This window comes from Tenrec ecaudatus, chromosome 4 (assembly GCF_050624435.1).
Source record: "Tenrec ecaudatus isolate mTenEca1 chromosome 4, mTenEca1.hap1, whole genome shotgun sequence".
NCBI lineage: Eukaryota > Metazoa > Chordata > Mammalia > Afrosoricida > Tenrecidae > Tenrec > Tenrec ecaudatus.
Genome location: NC_134533.1, coordinates 12,813,986 through 12,829,540, shown reverse-complemented (window position 1 = coordinate 12,829,540; position 15,555 = coordinate 12,813,986). Strand labels below are relative to the sequence as shown.

Sequence of the window (15,555 nt, the reverse complement as noted above, 5' to 3'; positions counted from 1 at the left end):
CACCCTCACCCCTGCCCGGGAGCCAGGTGAGTGTACGCAGTCTCAGAGGTGCCAAGACCCAGGATGTAGGCCTGCCTTGTCTCTGAACCTATGCTGAGCCCTGCCCACCGCAATGACACGTTCAGCAAAGCACAGAGACCCCACAGCGACAACTTCCTGCTCTGGGGAGTTCTGGGCACACTGAAATGACCCCAAGTGGGGTAGAGCCTAGGCACACAGGTGGGAATTGATGGAATTGTTCAGGAGGTTTCTACCCTGTGTTGGATTTCAGTGGCAGGATAACAAACTTGTGGTTGTTGGGTGCTGTCGACCCTTCCCGGTCCTGAGCCATCCTCACAATCGTTCTCAGTGTCAGTCCATCTTTTTTGTGGCCCCTCCGCTTTATCAAGCAGGACAGCCTCAAGGACTTAAAATGGTACCCACTGAGAATCATGCAGTGTCCAGGGGCCAGGAATCCGGGCCCCTTGGAGTCTGGGATCTTTGGTTTCATGAAGCCTCACAAGGATGTGATAAAGGTGTCAGCCAGGGCTGGGGACTCACCTGAAGCTCACCTGAGGGAAGACCCGCTTTGCAGCCCCCCCGCCAGTGTGGCAGGATCCGGTCGCTCCTGGCAGCTGACTGGTCTGTGAGACTCATTTCCTGTTGCTATTGCTCAGAGACTGCCCACGGCTCCTCACCACGTGGGTTCCTCTTCTGTAGGGTCATTAAAAACTCCCGGTGAGCGAGTCCATGCCTAGAGAGACTCGCGGACAAGATGGCCATGAGGTCCATGAGCAAGATGGACCTCCTGAGTTAAGGCCAACTCAAGAGTAAGCCTGGAGAGGCCGCGTTCCTTTCCACCCCTGCTCTTGGCATTGGGCAAGAAGAGACAGCGTAGTCTTTATACTTTGGGGATTTATCCTCTGAGAAAAGCTGACATGGGACCAGCCTGGTGCCACCAACTCAGAGCTTATGATGAACAGATTCTGGGACAAGCCCCAATCACCCATGCTGCCATCATGTCCCCGAGCGTGAGCATGGGCGGGACCCGTGCCTGGTATCTAGTGTCTAGTATAAAATACGGCAAAGCTGGTGAGCGCTCCTCTGTCTCCAGGTCTCCTCTCTTTTCATCAGGACTCCATTACAGCGTGAAAACCCACTCCCCTCCCTGTCCTCGAGTCCATGCCGACTCATAACGACCCAGGATCAGCTCCCTGGTGGTGAGAACTGGGGTCCTGGCGAAGAGAGACGGGAGAAAGATCGGGCTTTCCTTCCACTCCCGTAAAGAGTGACAGTCTTGGAAGCTCACGGAAGCAGTTCTACCTTGTCCTGTAGGGTCGCCAGGAGTCGGCATCCCTCGATGGCAGTGAGGGGGTTTGTTGTTGTCTGAGCAGCCCGGTAGGACAGGTTAGAACTGCCCCTGTGTGTTTCCGAAATTGTGTATCTGCATGGGAGTATAAAGCTTCCTCTTTCTCCTGTGGATCGGCTAGTGGTTTCAAACTGTTCACCTTGCAATGACCACTCCAATATGTAACCCACTAGACCACCAGGGCTCAGTCAGGTTGAATTAGGATCCACCTTAGAAAGAGGAGGTCTTCGACTCCTGTGAAGAGTTACAGTCTAAGAAACCCACCAGGGCAGTTCTCCTCTGCCCTCTCGGTCGCCTTGAGTCAGCTGCAACTCGATGGCGGTGAGTTGAGCTGTGGAGTTGTTGGTCAACAGGATGACCTCATGTTAATCCCACCAGTGGCGTTTTCAAAGACCCAAACAAGATCACATTCAGAGTCCTCTAACTGGAGTCACACAAATGTAACCTGAGTCTGGCCTCTTAGCTTACGGCTTTTGAAATCTACTCATGTTGCTGTGTGTGTCCCTAGCCTGCTCTTTTTCGTGGCTGAGTAGTATTCCACCCGGCACCTGTACCTCTGGGTGTTCCGTCAGTGACCAGCTGGGGGAACTGGAGTGTCTCCATCTGGAGGCAATTCTGAACAAAGCTTCCATCCTCATGAGGGTGCGGCCTGGGTGTGGATGTGAATCTTCACTTCTTCTGGAAGACACACAGGAGGGGGGTCGCCGGTCGAGCGATAGGTGCGCAAGCTTACCTGTTCTGCCAAGTGCCTGTGCCCTCTGGCCCCCCCAGGGAAGCTCAGGGCTCTGGCACTGCCAGCTCTTGGTATTGGCGGCTGTTTGCATCTTAGCCACTGCCAGCACTTGGCTCTGAAGGCTCGGGAACCCCCTGGGAAATCAGGGGTGCTGTCTCCCCATTTCACAGATGCGGCAACTGAGGCTCAGAGAGACTGGCTCTTATAAAGAGGCAGGGTTGGGATTCCGACCCAGGGCCTGGGGTCAAAGCTCCAGAAGTCACTCAGCCGCCTTTGGCAAACTGCCAGCAGGTGGCGTGCTAGAGAAGGCTTGGGTCCCAGTCCCTGTTCAGTCACTTCTTGTCTGTGTGACCTCGAGACAAGGGACACGATCTCTCGGCCTCAGTTTCGTCATCTGTCAGATGGGTGTCACACCATTATGTTCCACACTGAGTGCAGATTCACAACCGACACCACGGCAACACAGAGACACACGCATGAAACACTGTGGGAAAAGTAACACCACCTCATCAGCTGACCTCCCTCTTGACCCTTTTTGAATTTGTTCCAGTTTTTTAAATATATTCTGCTTTCTTTTCAATTGAAGTTTTTCTCTGTCTTATTTTGTCATTGGTGTCTTCTTTTTGTTTGTTTGTTTGGGTCTGTTTTTTCCATGTGGGAAAGCCAGGATGGTACATCTACAGAGACCGTAACTGGATGAATGGTTTCCCAGGGAGAGACCAGTCCCTGGAGAAGGAAACTGTGCTTGGTGAAGTGGAGGGGCGGTGAAAAAGAGAAAGGCCCTCCAGAGATGGATGGACACGGTGGCTGCAGTGGCAGGATCCAACCGAAGCACCCTGAGGAGGACGGCAGAGGGCCCAGCGGGGTTTCATTGTGCAGACCCCGCGGTTGCTGAGAGTCAGAACCAACTCCATAGTGCCTCACAACAGGGGCCATAGCAGCGTGGGGGGCAACGGGGAGCTGACAACAAAGAGCGCAAGGAAACTGTTGAATTGTTTGCTGTGTGCACTGGAGGTCAATTATACTGTGGCGGGGAGACACCACCACCGTGGCAGTCAAGTTCATTCTTCCTCATGTGCGTCAGAATGAGCTCCCTGAAGGTTTCCTGGTGGGCGTCCCTACGGAAGCAGATTGCCAGGCCTTTCTTGCATGCAGCCACCAGGGAGGATTCGAGCCACCAACCTTTAGTCTCAGCTCCCCTCTCTCCTCACCACCCAGGTAGCGAGACGCATGGGCAGTGTTACTCCACGTGTCATCCGAATGACTGGCAAATGGCTCAAACTGAAAACCTCACGGCCCCCAAGCCCGAGCTGACTCACGGCAACCCTACAGGACAGGGCAGAACTGCCCCTGTGGGCTTCCCAGAGGTTAAGTCTTCACGGGAGTAGAAAGCCTCGTCTTTCTGCCAAGGAGGAGCCGGTGGTTTCCAACTGCTGACCTTGCAGGTCGCAGCCCAACTCGTAACCACTGGGCCGCCAGGGCTCCTTTTGCCTCACAGATGGCGTGGAAATCAGTGTCGCCAACCCCCGTGACTGCGTGCAAGTACGTGAGAGACTCGAGTCCACCCTGGGGTGGTTCAGAAGCAAGCCTGGTGATCTGAAAGCTCAGCCGTTGAAGACACTGTGGAACACAGCTACACACACATGCACGCACACACATCTATGCACATGTGTGTGGGTGCAACATGCACGCACACATGCATATACACACGCACACACATACACACGTACATGCACCCGAGGTGGCTAGGAGTTACAGTCCCCTCGATGGAAGGGGTTTACAGCTCTGTTTGGTTTAGTTTTCAGTGTGAAGGTGCCGCATCCACTGGTCCCCTCTGTCCCCACAGGGATTCGGGAGCCTTCCTGCAAATCTGTGCCTCCAGAGGCTGAAAACCAGAACTGAAGCAAGAGATCCGCTTTCAGAACAAGACCTCAGATGGGGCTTATCTAGCTTCCGGGTACCCCTGTCCCCCCTCCTACAATTCTTCAACCCACATTCTCACTGCCCTTTGTCCTCTGAGTGGGTGGGCTCTCACAAAACAGAGTCTCTGGGGCTAGTCAAAATCCTAAGTCACTCACATATTAGTGTGAATGTGTTGACCCAGAGTTCCTTTGCCATGTGAACAGTGTGAACAGCAAGGGCGGTGGAATCCCAAAGGACAACTTTGGGACAATGTTTCCAGCAGCGAAGGGAGGTGGGCAGGGGGCCATGGGAGAGAGAAGGGGTGCAAGAATGAAGGGCAGAGCTTCGAAAGAGCATCTGACCCTTGGCGAGTTTGCTTCCCTTCAGGCAAGAAGGCCACCGGGTTCCACTCGGTCCTCTCCCTCTTGATCTGCTGCACTTGGCCCAGAGCAAGCGGCCCGAGGAGACCCTGCATAAAGAACTTCCTGGAGGGAAATGTGTCCCCCATGGTTGATGAGTGAGTGTGTGAGTGTGCTTTGGGGTGGCTGCCACACGGCCATTGCTAAGTAGGGGAGCTGCTCTCTAGACTCCTGGGCAGCTGTCACTGGGACAACATCGGGGTCTACAGCTGAGCAGCACTGACATCCCCAGTTGAGCACAAGTGGGGTGAGCCTTAGACCATTTTGGTCCCAATATTCAGCTTGGAAAGTGTGAATGCACACCATTCTCATTATTTAGGGACAAGGCTCCATTCAATCTCAATCTCTCTTGCTCTCTCTCTCTCTCTCTCTCTCTCTCTCTCTCTCTCTCTCTCTCTCTCTCTCTTCCCCACCCCAACCTGGTAACAATGGAAAAGCTACTGGCTGGAACCTTCCCAGAACATGCTCAGGGGTCGGGGACAATCTTATCGGGAATGTTTCTGTTTGGGGCGAAGATTACGGGTGACATTTGGAGCCTGATAAGGCCCACGAAGGAGGGCCTACGCGGTGTATATAAGGCACCGCGCGGGCTACCTGCTCCACACCCACCAGCCTTGTTCCTTCTCCGGTGGTTTGAGACCCAGGAGAGAAGCATGAAGGGTCTGTGTCTGCTGCTGCTCAGCCTGGTGGCTCTCTCGGAGTGCCTCGTCAAGTAAGTCTGGGGACGAGGGACCGAGCCCGGCATCCCAGGACCCGCGCTGGGCCCCTGGAATGCCCTGGTTGGCACAGTGGATCAGAGTTCAGCTGCGAACCTTAGCAAGGCCGGTGGTTCAAGCACACCGGCTGCTGCGGCCCCTGTCTTGGGAGCCCAAGGGAGTTCCTCTGGCCAACGGGGCCGCTGGCCATGATGGGAATCGGACTCCATGGGGTGAGCTGCTACAGTCCCTAAAGAGGTGTGGTAGCGCCGTGGTGAAAGCGCTGGACTCCTCACCAGAAGGTTAGCTGCTCAGCCGACCAACTGCTCCCTAGGGGAAAGATAGACAATCCGCTACAGTAAAGACTGACAGCCTCTGGACCAGGTCTACTCTGTCCTCTGCATTTGCTGTGAATGGGACAGACTAGCCGGCAGTGGGTGTTGCTTGGGTGCGTGCTGTGTCCCCAGTCACCTTTCTTTCCTCCCGTGGTCCTTCCTTCCTCTCCCGACCCCTCTGTCCCTCCTTCCGTCAGGAGTCTTCCTGCTTGGCCTTTCCCTGCCCTTCCAAGGACAGCTGGCTCCATCGCTAGCTGGAGAGGGTGACTTCCAACAAGTCGCTTCTCCTCTGCAGCTGTCAGCCCGGAGAAGGTTACTGAAATGTGGCTGGTGCCAACGGTTGGCGCTCAACTACTAAAACCCAGAGGTTGGCGGTTCGAGCCCTCCCCTTGGCCCTCTGGAAGAAGGTCCTGACATCTTGGTGCTGCCATTCCACTCTGACACACACGCACAGGGCTCGAGTCGGTTTGAGGACCAAGGGACACGGGGTGGCTGCGAGGGTTAAGCAGGTCGTTGGCGCAGAGGGAGCACTTGGTGAAATGCACAGCGTGAGCTCACTTCCTCCCTCCCGTCCCACTTTGAGACCAGTTCCCCTTCCCTTCTGGGGTATCCCAAGCACCCAGGAGCATCACCCTCCTCCCTGACTCCAACTCTCCTCTAATGCTCTGCCCAGGGTCCCCCTCGTCAGAAAGAAGTCCTTGAGGCAGAATCTGATCGAGAATGGCCTGCTGGAGGATTTCCTGAAGAAGTACAACATCAACCCGGGCAGCAAGTACTACCCCAAGGAGGCGGCCACCATGCTGGCCACGCAGCCCCTGGCCAACTACATGGACGTGAGTGCTGCGGGGGCGGCCGGAGCAGCAGGAGGGAGGCAGTGTGGGCTCGGGGACTGTGGTAGGAATGCTCCCTGGAGCTCAGGGGCCTGGGGCAGCTGGGGCCACTGCTTTTCCTCGGCAGCGGCTGCTGTTTCTGGGTACCGAGCACATGTTCCTACCACCCCAGAGCAGAGAAAGCCCGCCTTTCTCCCCAGCTGGAGGTTTCGGGTTGCTGACCTTGCAGTGAGCAGCCCTCCATGTAGCCACTATGCCACCCAAAAGCCAAAACCAAACTCACTGCCCTGGAGTCAATGCCAACTCATAGCAACCCTATAGGACTGCCCTGTGGGTTTCGGAGTCTATAACATTTTTTAATTTTTATTTTTTGAGACTGTAGAAAGCCCCGTCTTCCTCCTAAGGAGCCCCTATTGGTTTTGAACTGCTGATCTCTCAGATTGAAGCCCAATTCATAACCTCCCAGGGCGTCTTAAGTTATTATTAGAAGTTGCTAGAGCTTGAGGCCCCTAGGAGGCTCAAAGGGCTCACATTGGACTACTAGCCTGAAGGGTGGGGAGTTGAACCCACCCACCACTCTCTGGAAAGACAGGTTGGCACCCTGCTACCAGAAGACTACAGTCAAAGCAGCAAAAGTGAGCCTACTGCCCTTGAGTTGGTGCCAACTCACAGCAACAGGGTAGAACTTCCCAGTGGGTCGCCAAGGCTGCAACTCTATGGGAATAGAAAGGCCCGGTTTTCTCCCAAGAGGTGTTTGGTGGTTTCAAACTGCTAACCTTGAGGTTAGCCGTGCAACATGTAACCCACCCACTGCACCAGGCTCCTACTACATACAGCTCTAGTCTGTGATACGTGGGGTTTTGCTGAGAGTCTAAACCGATGCAGTAGTGAGGAACCACAATGGCCATCAGAGATGTTTCAAGAAGGAAGGGAGACCAGGGCTGAGCCTCGAAGGATGGCTGCGTCAAAGAGGGAGAGGGAGGGCAAGGAGAGCCTTGGGAAAAATCAGGGAGGCAGGCAGAGGGGAGGACGGTCCCCCAGGATGGGGAGTGCCAGGCCATGAGCTGCGCTGTCCTTGCCCCGGCAGATGGAGTACTTCGGCACCATCGCCATCGGAACACCCCCGCAGGAGTTCACTGTCATCTTTGACACCGGCTCCTCCAACCTGTGGGTGCCCTCCATCTACTGCTCCAGCCCCGCCTGCTGTGAGTGCCCGGCCCTGCCCAGCCCTGCCAAGCTCCCTGGCTTCACGTAGGCCCAGAATTCAAACCTGCAGAGTCCAGAGGAAGTGCCTCCATGGGTATTAACCATGCACCTACTGCGTGCCAGGCACTGGGCTTAGGTGCTCTGGGAGGTAAACGGGTGGGTGGGACGAAGTCCTGTCCACCAGGAGCTTATCATCTGAGGCCAGAGGGAGGTTCTACAGCTACAGTCCCAGAAGCAAGAACCGGGGCACCAAAGGGAGTTGGGGCTGGGGACTACGGCAGCACCAGCGGGGGTATGAGCCTGGCATGAGGGTTTGTACACTAGAAACAGTGGGGGTATCTATTAGACAAGAACCCATTGGCATGAAAATCAAGCTACAGATAGTAATTCAAGCCCCTTCCTCTTCCTGCTTGAGAATCCAAGTTCTAATGAAGTGGATGTGCATGAAGCCTATCCCCTCACAACAGGGGCTGTCCCCAGTGGGTCGGATGCCTGCCTCCCGGGCAGCCACGGGCCTGTTCTGCTCCATGCTTCCCTGGGGGATCTTGGGAAAGGCCATGGGGTTGCCTGGAAGATAGTCCCAACAAGATGGGGATGGAACTGGGGACTCTTGGACCCCAAAGGCCCAGGGAATGCTTGCCTTTCCCCTCCAAAGGCCCCCCTGAGAGTCAAGGTGCCCCATCCCAGGCAGGCCCTTCCGGCCTCTGACCCTCAAGTGGTTGACCCTGTCACTGTCTTCCACACAGCCAATCACAACCGCTTCAACCCCCAGAAGTCCTCCACCTACCAGGCCACCAGCCAGACCGTCTCCATCGCCTACGGCACAGGGAGCATGACCGGCATCCTCGGCTACGATACCGTCCAGGTGAGCGTCGGCTGGACAGCCCCAGGGCCAGCTGCAGGAGCCTGGAGGACCTTGAGACACCTGCCTCTAAAACGGGCTAATTTAAGTACAGGCCCCAGTGGTCACATAGGTAGCCTGGTGGAGGGGGAGGGGGAGGGGCAGGTGTCACTGTGCCAGGAGCCAGAAGCCCATCTCAGCCCCATCTCAAGAACAGGCTAGGGTGGTAGGTGTGGGGTGGGGGGCAGTAGGTGAAGGCTCAACTCTCTTTTAGCACCTCCTCCTCTCTCTCCTGCCCCCTCCTGAAGTCTCGCTGAGTGATAAAGGCAGTACAAGGCCAGCCCAGCCCCCTCCTCATGACCAGGACACAGATGTGCTATGCATCTGTTCATCAGAAATGCCAATGCCCGGGACCCATCTGGTCTGCAGGAGAACCGCACACCACTCACGGCTGGTGGGCAGCTGGGGACTAGCTGTGACTGTTGTCTCCAGCAGAACAACAAGTCTTCTAGGGGACAGTTCCTCTCTCTCCTCCTGACCCCAAGTCTAAAGATGGGGCCTTCCAGGCAGGCATGTCCCCCACCAGGTGGCCTGGGGCTCTCTGGGCCCATGGCCACCCTCAGTGGTGCCTGGCGAGCACAAGGTGACAGTAAATGTCTTGGTTCCCCCCACTCAGGTTGCCGGCATCGCCGACACCAACCAGATCTTCGGTCTGAGCCAGACAGAGCCCGGCTCCTTCCTCTACTACTCTCCTTTCGATGGCATCCTGGGTCTGGCCTACCCCAACATTGCTTCCTCCGGAGCCACCCCTGTCTTTGACAACATGTGGAACCAGGGCCTGGTCCCCCAGGACCTCTTTTCCGTCTACCTGAGCGCGTGAGTGGGTGCGGGAATGGCCTCCAGTGAGGCCCAGCAGGGAGGAGGAGCCCAGGACTCAGCAGGGTGGGCAGGGTCTCAGGAAGCAGAGGCTTGGAAGGTCTCCGGCACCTCTCCCTAGTGAGCAGTCTCCATCCCGTCTTACCTGAGCAGCCTGTGTCCTGGGCAGCTCCCACATCAGCAGACATGCGGGCTCTGGCAAGGGTCTCATCACCACTGGCCTCCCTCCCTCAGGGACCGTCCGAGTTGCTGAGTTAACTCCGAGTCATACTGATTCCATGTGTTGTCGTAGTAGAACTGGGTTTGCTCTCTTTGTGGGGGGGAATAGATCGCCAGGACTCTCTTGCAAGGCACCTCTGGGAGAATCCAAACCTCCAACTTTGACTTTATGGTTAGCCATCGGACACATGAACCATTTGTAGCACCCAGGCACTCCCATCATTGGCCAATCCTCACCCCAGGGGGGCATTCAAAGTGAATCCCCTTAACACGAGGGGCCAGCATTTCCGAGCAAAAACTAAAGACACGTTTTGAGGAGCCTGGAGGTGTGCAGCGGTTACGCATTGGGCTGCAATCTGCAGGAGCGGCAGTTTGAAACCCCCAGCAGCTCGGAAGAAAAAGGGGGGGTGGCTTTCTATCCCCATCATCAGCGACAGTCTCGGAAAGTCACAAGGGGTCACTATGAGCCAGCATGGTCTCCATGGGTGTGAGTTGGGGTGATTTTTTTTTGTTTGCATCTTCGGCCACGCAACTTAAAAAATGACAAAAGGGCAGCCCCGGGCTGCGGTGGAGAATGAACCGGAAGAGACGGCTGGCGCTGGTCTGGCAGCGACACTCTGTCCTCTTTGACGTGGGCGGCGTCAAGACGCGACAAGAATCGGTTTTGGCAGGAGTAGTCCGAGGGTGCGATCCACTTTCCCGAGGGCCGTTCTGAATCCAGAATCTTCCTGTGAGGTGATGGCGTCCGTCACCTCGTGAGTTTTTCTTCTCAAGGCTGGTGCCACATTGTATCACATCACAGTTCATTGTGTTACTGTCAGATGCTAGGAACAAAGACCAAAGACAGGGTGGGTCTGAGTACTTGGGGCCCCGTTTCATAGGTGGTTCGCAGATTGTAGAGGAGCCAGGGTAGCGTGGCGGTTACACATCGGACTTCAGTCTACAAGGTCAAAACCATCCCTAGAAGGTCGCGATGAGTCAGCACTGACTTGCTGGCAGTGAATTTTTTTTCTTTTTTGACTCGTACACATGTTTGGGGCTCAAATGTAACAATTGTGAGGACACTGTAGGCCAGGGCTGTGTTTCCTTCTGTTGGGCATCGTGGGGGTTGCTGGGAGCTGGAACTGACTCGACAGCCCTGAGCCACAACAGTTTACACGTGACTGATTTCTGATGGCCACCTATATTTGCTTCCCTGTCTAAGCTGAAACCTCAACAATTTCAAACATGGAGATCCCAGGGTCCTGCATTTACGGCAGGAGGGCCCTTTATCTTACCGTTCCCTCCACACTCCGTCCCGAGTGTGGTTGGAATGAAGGAATAAGCGAATCCCTGTCTTCCTCCCCCTTCTCCGCAGCAATGACCAGAGCGGCAGCGTGGTGATGTTTGGTGGCATCGATTCTTCTTACTACACCGGAAACTTGAACTGGGTGCCTCTTTCCTCTGAGGGCTACTGGCAGATCACCGTGGACAGGTGAGACCACGGAGGATGCTCCACAGCCTCCCATGTGTGGGCCCCACATCTTGTCTCTTCATGGATTCGGGGTTGGGTCCCTTTCCAGACACCCCCCCCCCCGGGGACAGCCAGCACAGGGCCGGCCGGGCACCCCTGGCATTCTTCAAGGAGGAGGCAGACCCTTGCCTCTGGGCCAAGGGCAGGGCTGCCTTCCTGGCTTTGCTGGGCCTAGCCAGAGGACTCAGTCTGCCCACACATCCCACCCTCTCTGGATGTCTGGGAACACTGTCACTCTCAGTGGCTGGCAAGTCCTTTCTCCCCATCCCTCCCCTCCACCCGTGGGCTCCTACCCCGATGCAGCAACAGTCCCCGGCTGAGTTTACCGGGGCTTGGGTATGAGGTGGCCAGTTATCCAGCAGCTTCTTGGGAAGTGAGATGTTCAGTACTAAACAAGGACAGTCCCAGGCAAAATGGGACAAGTCTCTCTCGCTCTCGCTCTCTCACTCTGGTCCAGCCATACCAAGTTGGCCTCAGACTGGCCACCTCCTGCCCTGGCTCCAACTGCCTCCATCATTCTTTGCCCACAATGCCCGCCCCCCTGCCCCTAGCTCCTCACCTCCCATTCCCCAAGAAACCTGTGGCTCGTTGCTTCTCTGAATGGCACGCTCTCTCTCAGGTTCTCCCCCCCACCGCCCCCCACCCTCACTCTCTCTCTCTATCCTAACTCAGCCCTCAGGTGAGACCAAGAGAGACGCCCCCAAACCCCCCCCCCACCCCGACAGTCAGGAAGTGTGGGGCTCTGTCTTGCTCACGTTTGCACCACCATGCCCAGGACACAGAAGACACGCAATAAGCATGTCTTGAATAAAGGCACGTGTGAAAGCATGAGTCTATGAACACACAGGAGAAGCCATGAGTGTGTATGGATTCGGGACAGGTTTTGGGGATGGAAGACAGGCCCTCTGGGGTCACCTGGTTTCTCCCGGGGGAGAGGTACCCCCCCAATCAGTGATTCCAGTGGCCCTAACTTGCATCCTGTCCACAGCATCACCATGAATGGAGAGTCCATCGCTTGCAACGGGGGCTGCCAGGCCATTGTTGACACCGGCACCTCTCTGCTGTCCGGCCCATCCAATGCCATCACCAACATCCAGAGCTACATTGGAGCCAGCCAGAACTCTAACGGCCAGGTAAGCCCGGCCCAGTCCACCTTCTTCTATACCCAAGTGGAACATCCACCAGGCAGAGAACAGGTGCATTCTTCTCACCTTCTCACCCCCTCTTCCTCCTTCTAGATGGTGGTCAGCTGCTCTGCCATCAACAACCTTCCCAACATTGTCTTCACCATCAACGGTGTCCAGTATCCTCTGCCTCCCAGTGCCTACATCCTGCAGGTAAGGGCGCCCTGGGCCACCCCTCGATGTGTCCACCCAGAATGGGGCCCAGATTCAGTCTTTGCACAAGAGAGACTGCACTTCTGTAAGCTGGAGCCAGGAGACACTTGCCCACGCTCCATGGGCCTTCCAAGAAAAGAAACGTATGAAGAAGAAAGATGTGGGTGCGAATGCAGACACAGCTCTGCGGGGAGGAAAACAGGAAAAGTGAGGCAGAGGATGAGGGCGTGGAAGGGACCCTGGAGTCTGACACCTGGGCCCAAGCCCTGGGTCTCACAGGCTAGCCCATTGATCCTGGCAATTTCCCACCTCGCTGAACCTCCATTTCTCTCTTGCTAAGCCAGAGAAGCCTGCTGCCCCACCCCAACCCCTCGAGGTGCATCTGAGGTCATCAACTGTGACTGACCCCATTGATGCGCCAAAAACTTGGACAAGTGGGAATTCGCCACTCCCATGGGGTCCAAATCTAGGAGCCTCCTTGGCGACCAAAGGAAAGCCACTGCTGTCGAGTGGAATTTGGTCATAATGACCCTACAGGACAGAGTAGAACTGCCCCCATAGGGTGTCCGAGGCCGTAAATCTCTAAGGAAACAGACAGCCTCGTCTCTCTCTCCCTGGACCCACCGGTGGGCTTGACCACTGGCCAGCAGCTGACAGCCGAGTACTTAACCCCTGGACCACCTGGGCCCTCCAAGACCCTCCTCCTCCCTCTTTCTCCAGTTGCCCTGGAGCTGCCCCCAGCTCTGGGCAAGCCTGTGTGTCCAAGCAGAACGCCCCTCTGGGGGGTTTGCAACATCTGCTCCTGGGGAAGCAGATCTTTCTCATCAGTGTGGAACTCTGACCTTAAGGCTACTCTCTCTCCAAACTCACTGCCTCTCAGTCCATTCTGACTCCTAGAGACCCTATAGGACAGAGAACTATTTCCGCCCCCTGACCTCCCCCCTACCCCCCAAGTGGGTTTCCAGGACTGTGACTCTTTACAGGAGTAGAAAGCCTCATCTTTCTCCCTTGGAGTAGCCGGTGGTTTTGAACGGCTGACCTTGAGGACAGCAATCCAACTTGAAACCACTCCGTAACCACAACACATAAAGTGCCTGTCACATGAGCCTTGCCCTCTCCTGCCTACTTCCAATGCCCAGTGGAAGCCTAGTTTTTCCCAGTGGGTCAATGGTACCCCTCAATGAGAAGCCCTGATCCCCATCTTCTCCGCCCAATACTCAGCTTCCAGTCACAGCAGGTAAGGCTCGAGCAAAATCAAGAGAAAGGAGGGGAGGGGCCTTTCAAAGGTGCCCAGGTGATCCTAACCTGTGGCCTAGCTTCCAGCTCAGAGGATCCACCAGATAGCAGCTGGTCTGGATCTGTCTAAAGAGAAGAGGCTGTAGACTAGGGTGTCCAGGACTCCTCCCCCCAGCAGCTGAGCTCTCCCTACGCCTCGCAGCATTGACGCTGACGTCAGGGCTTGTCCGTCTGCCAGACGCACCAGACAGCATCCAGTCCTCCCTGGGAACCCACCACGCAGCGCAGGGCTCGCACAGGCAGAGCCCAAGCCAAGAACAGCAAAGTCCCGGGACTCAGGGCTGAGAAGCGCCTTCTGGCACATGCCTCTCGGCTGGACAGACAGACCGAGGCTTGCGCTGGCTTTGCTGCCCAAGCGAGCACCTGTGGCTGTAGGGTCTGGGTCCCATCTCCGGTTTCACCCTTCTTCCCCAGAGCCAGCAGGGCTGCATCAGCGGCTTCCAGGGCATGAACATCCCCACCGCCTCCGGGGAGCTCTGGATCCTGGGCGACGTCTTCATCCGCCAGTACTTCGCCGTCTTCGACAGGGCCAACAACCAGGTGGGCCTGGCCCCCGTGGCCTAAGCCGGAGCCTGCCGGCCGGCCTCCTTCCTGCGCCCTCTCCAGGTGCACAGCAGTCTCCTGCTTGCCTTCCCGCGCGATCGTAAGGTGGAGTCTTGACCCTGTTCCCTGCCATGCCAATAATGTAGCATTAAATATATACAACCCACTAAACGTGGCTTTCTGGAGTTCCTTCGCTTCGCTGGCGTTCCCCCTTCGTGGCCCTGGGGTCAGGACACCAGGGCGGGGGGGAGAGAAGAACACGGGCACCCTCGGGGCACTGCACACCCACACGTGGTGCCCCTGAGGCTGGAGAGAGAGACCGCAGCCCAACCGTGTGGGACTACAGAGGAGCCGCTGGAAAAGAGGGGGAGGGGGGGAGGGTCTTGAAGTCCCAGCCTTTTGGGGCCTTCCACTGGGAGGCGTGGTCAAAGATGCTGGTTGACCCCATTGGCTGAATTAAGCCCACCTGGCCTAGATCGGGGCCCACCCAGGTGTACCACCTACCTAGGTGTACCACCCCTCCGCAAACCTGAATTTGAAGCATGCTCAGCAGACACACCTGGTGTCTACGCTAGCAACCTAACAGGCCCACACCTGACGCCATAACACGGGAAGTACACACTTGACAGCAGAGCCTAATGGGGCAGAAATGCTGGGCTCCGATGTCTCCTCACTGAATAGGACACCTAAGCTCTTGGGAAATTTCTTGTGGTCCCCAAATCTGTGGGATGAGCAGAAAGCCTTATGGCCACTGGTGGTCACTTCCCTTGAAATCAGGACAAGGTGTTTGTAGTTTGTGTCCATAATCCACAGGCAGGAGAAGCCAGCCCCTCACCGAGTCCCGGGCTGTGCTGTGTGATTGGCTCAGTGAAGGAGACCAACAGCGGAGGGCCCTCAACATCACCGGCCGTCTTCCAGCGCGTCCTGCTGCGGGGGCTTGGGGCTGGAGGCTACGCCAATACTAGCAGGGCCCTCCATGGTGGACAGGGTTTAAAGAAGATTTCAGACTAGGGCAGACTAGGAAAATAAATGAATGAGTGACTGAATGGATGGATGAATGGATAAGCTTAGAGATCAACTTCTGAGAACCGTCCCATGAAAACCCCCTGGATTGTGCATCTGTTGTAGAAGGCAGCATGGCGCCACCTCAAGAAACGGGGACTAGAAATCCCATACGAGGCCAGGCAGCAACCCCTCTGCCGGGCATGTGCCCCCAAGAAGTAAGAGAGGAGCAAAAGCAGACACCCCCACATTCAGCACAATACCGCTCCCCAGCGGGAGCAGTTGGGAGCAGCCCAAAGGCCCACCAGTTGAAGCATCCTAAGAAACGTCTGGTGCACGTGCACCCTGAAGTACTGTGCGTGGCTAAAACCAGGGGTGAGACCAGGAACCCCTCAGGACACGGATGGGCTTAGAGATCATCAAGCTGAGGGAAACTCATCAACCACAAAAGGACAGATGT

The 15,555-nt window shown here is 56.2% G+C and overlaps 1 protein-coding gene across 1 annotated transcript; it reads left to right on the top strand.

The window, feature by feature from the left end:
- Nucleotides 1-5,055: 5,055 nt before the first annotated feature.
- Nucleotides 5,056-14,114, top strand: LOC142446269 (pepsin A). Its single transcript, XM_075548037.1, has 9 exons — nucleotides 5,056-5,114; nucleotides 6,106-6,265; nucleotides 7,350-7,467; nucleotides 8,215-8,333; nucleotides 8,986-9,185; nucleotides 10,762-10,878; nucleotides 11,906-12,050; nucleotides 12,156-12,254; nucleotides 13,965-14,114. The coding sequence occupies exons 1-9, from the start codon at nucleotides 5,056-5,058 to the stop codon at nucleotides 14,112-14,114; spliced, it is 1,167 nt and encodes a 388-aa protein (XP_075404152.1).
- Nucleotides 14,115-15,555: the final 1,441 nt, after the last annotated feature.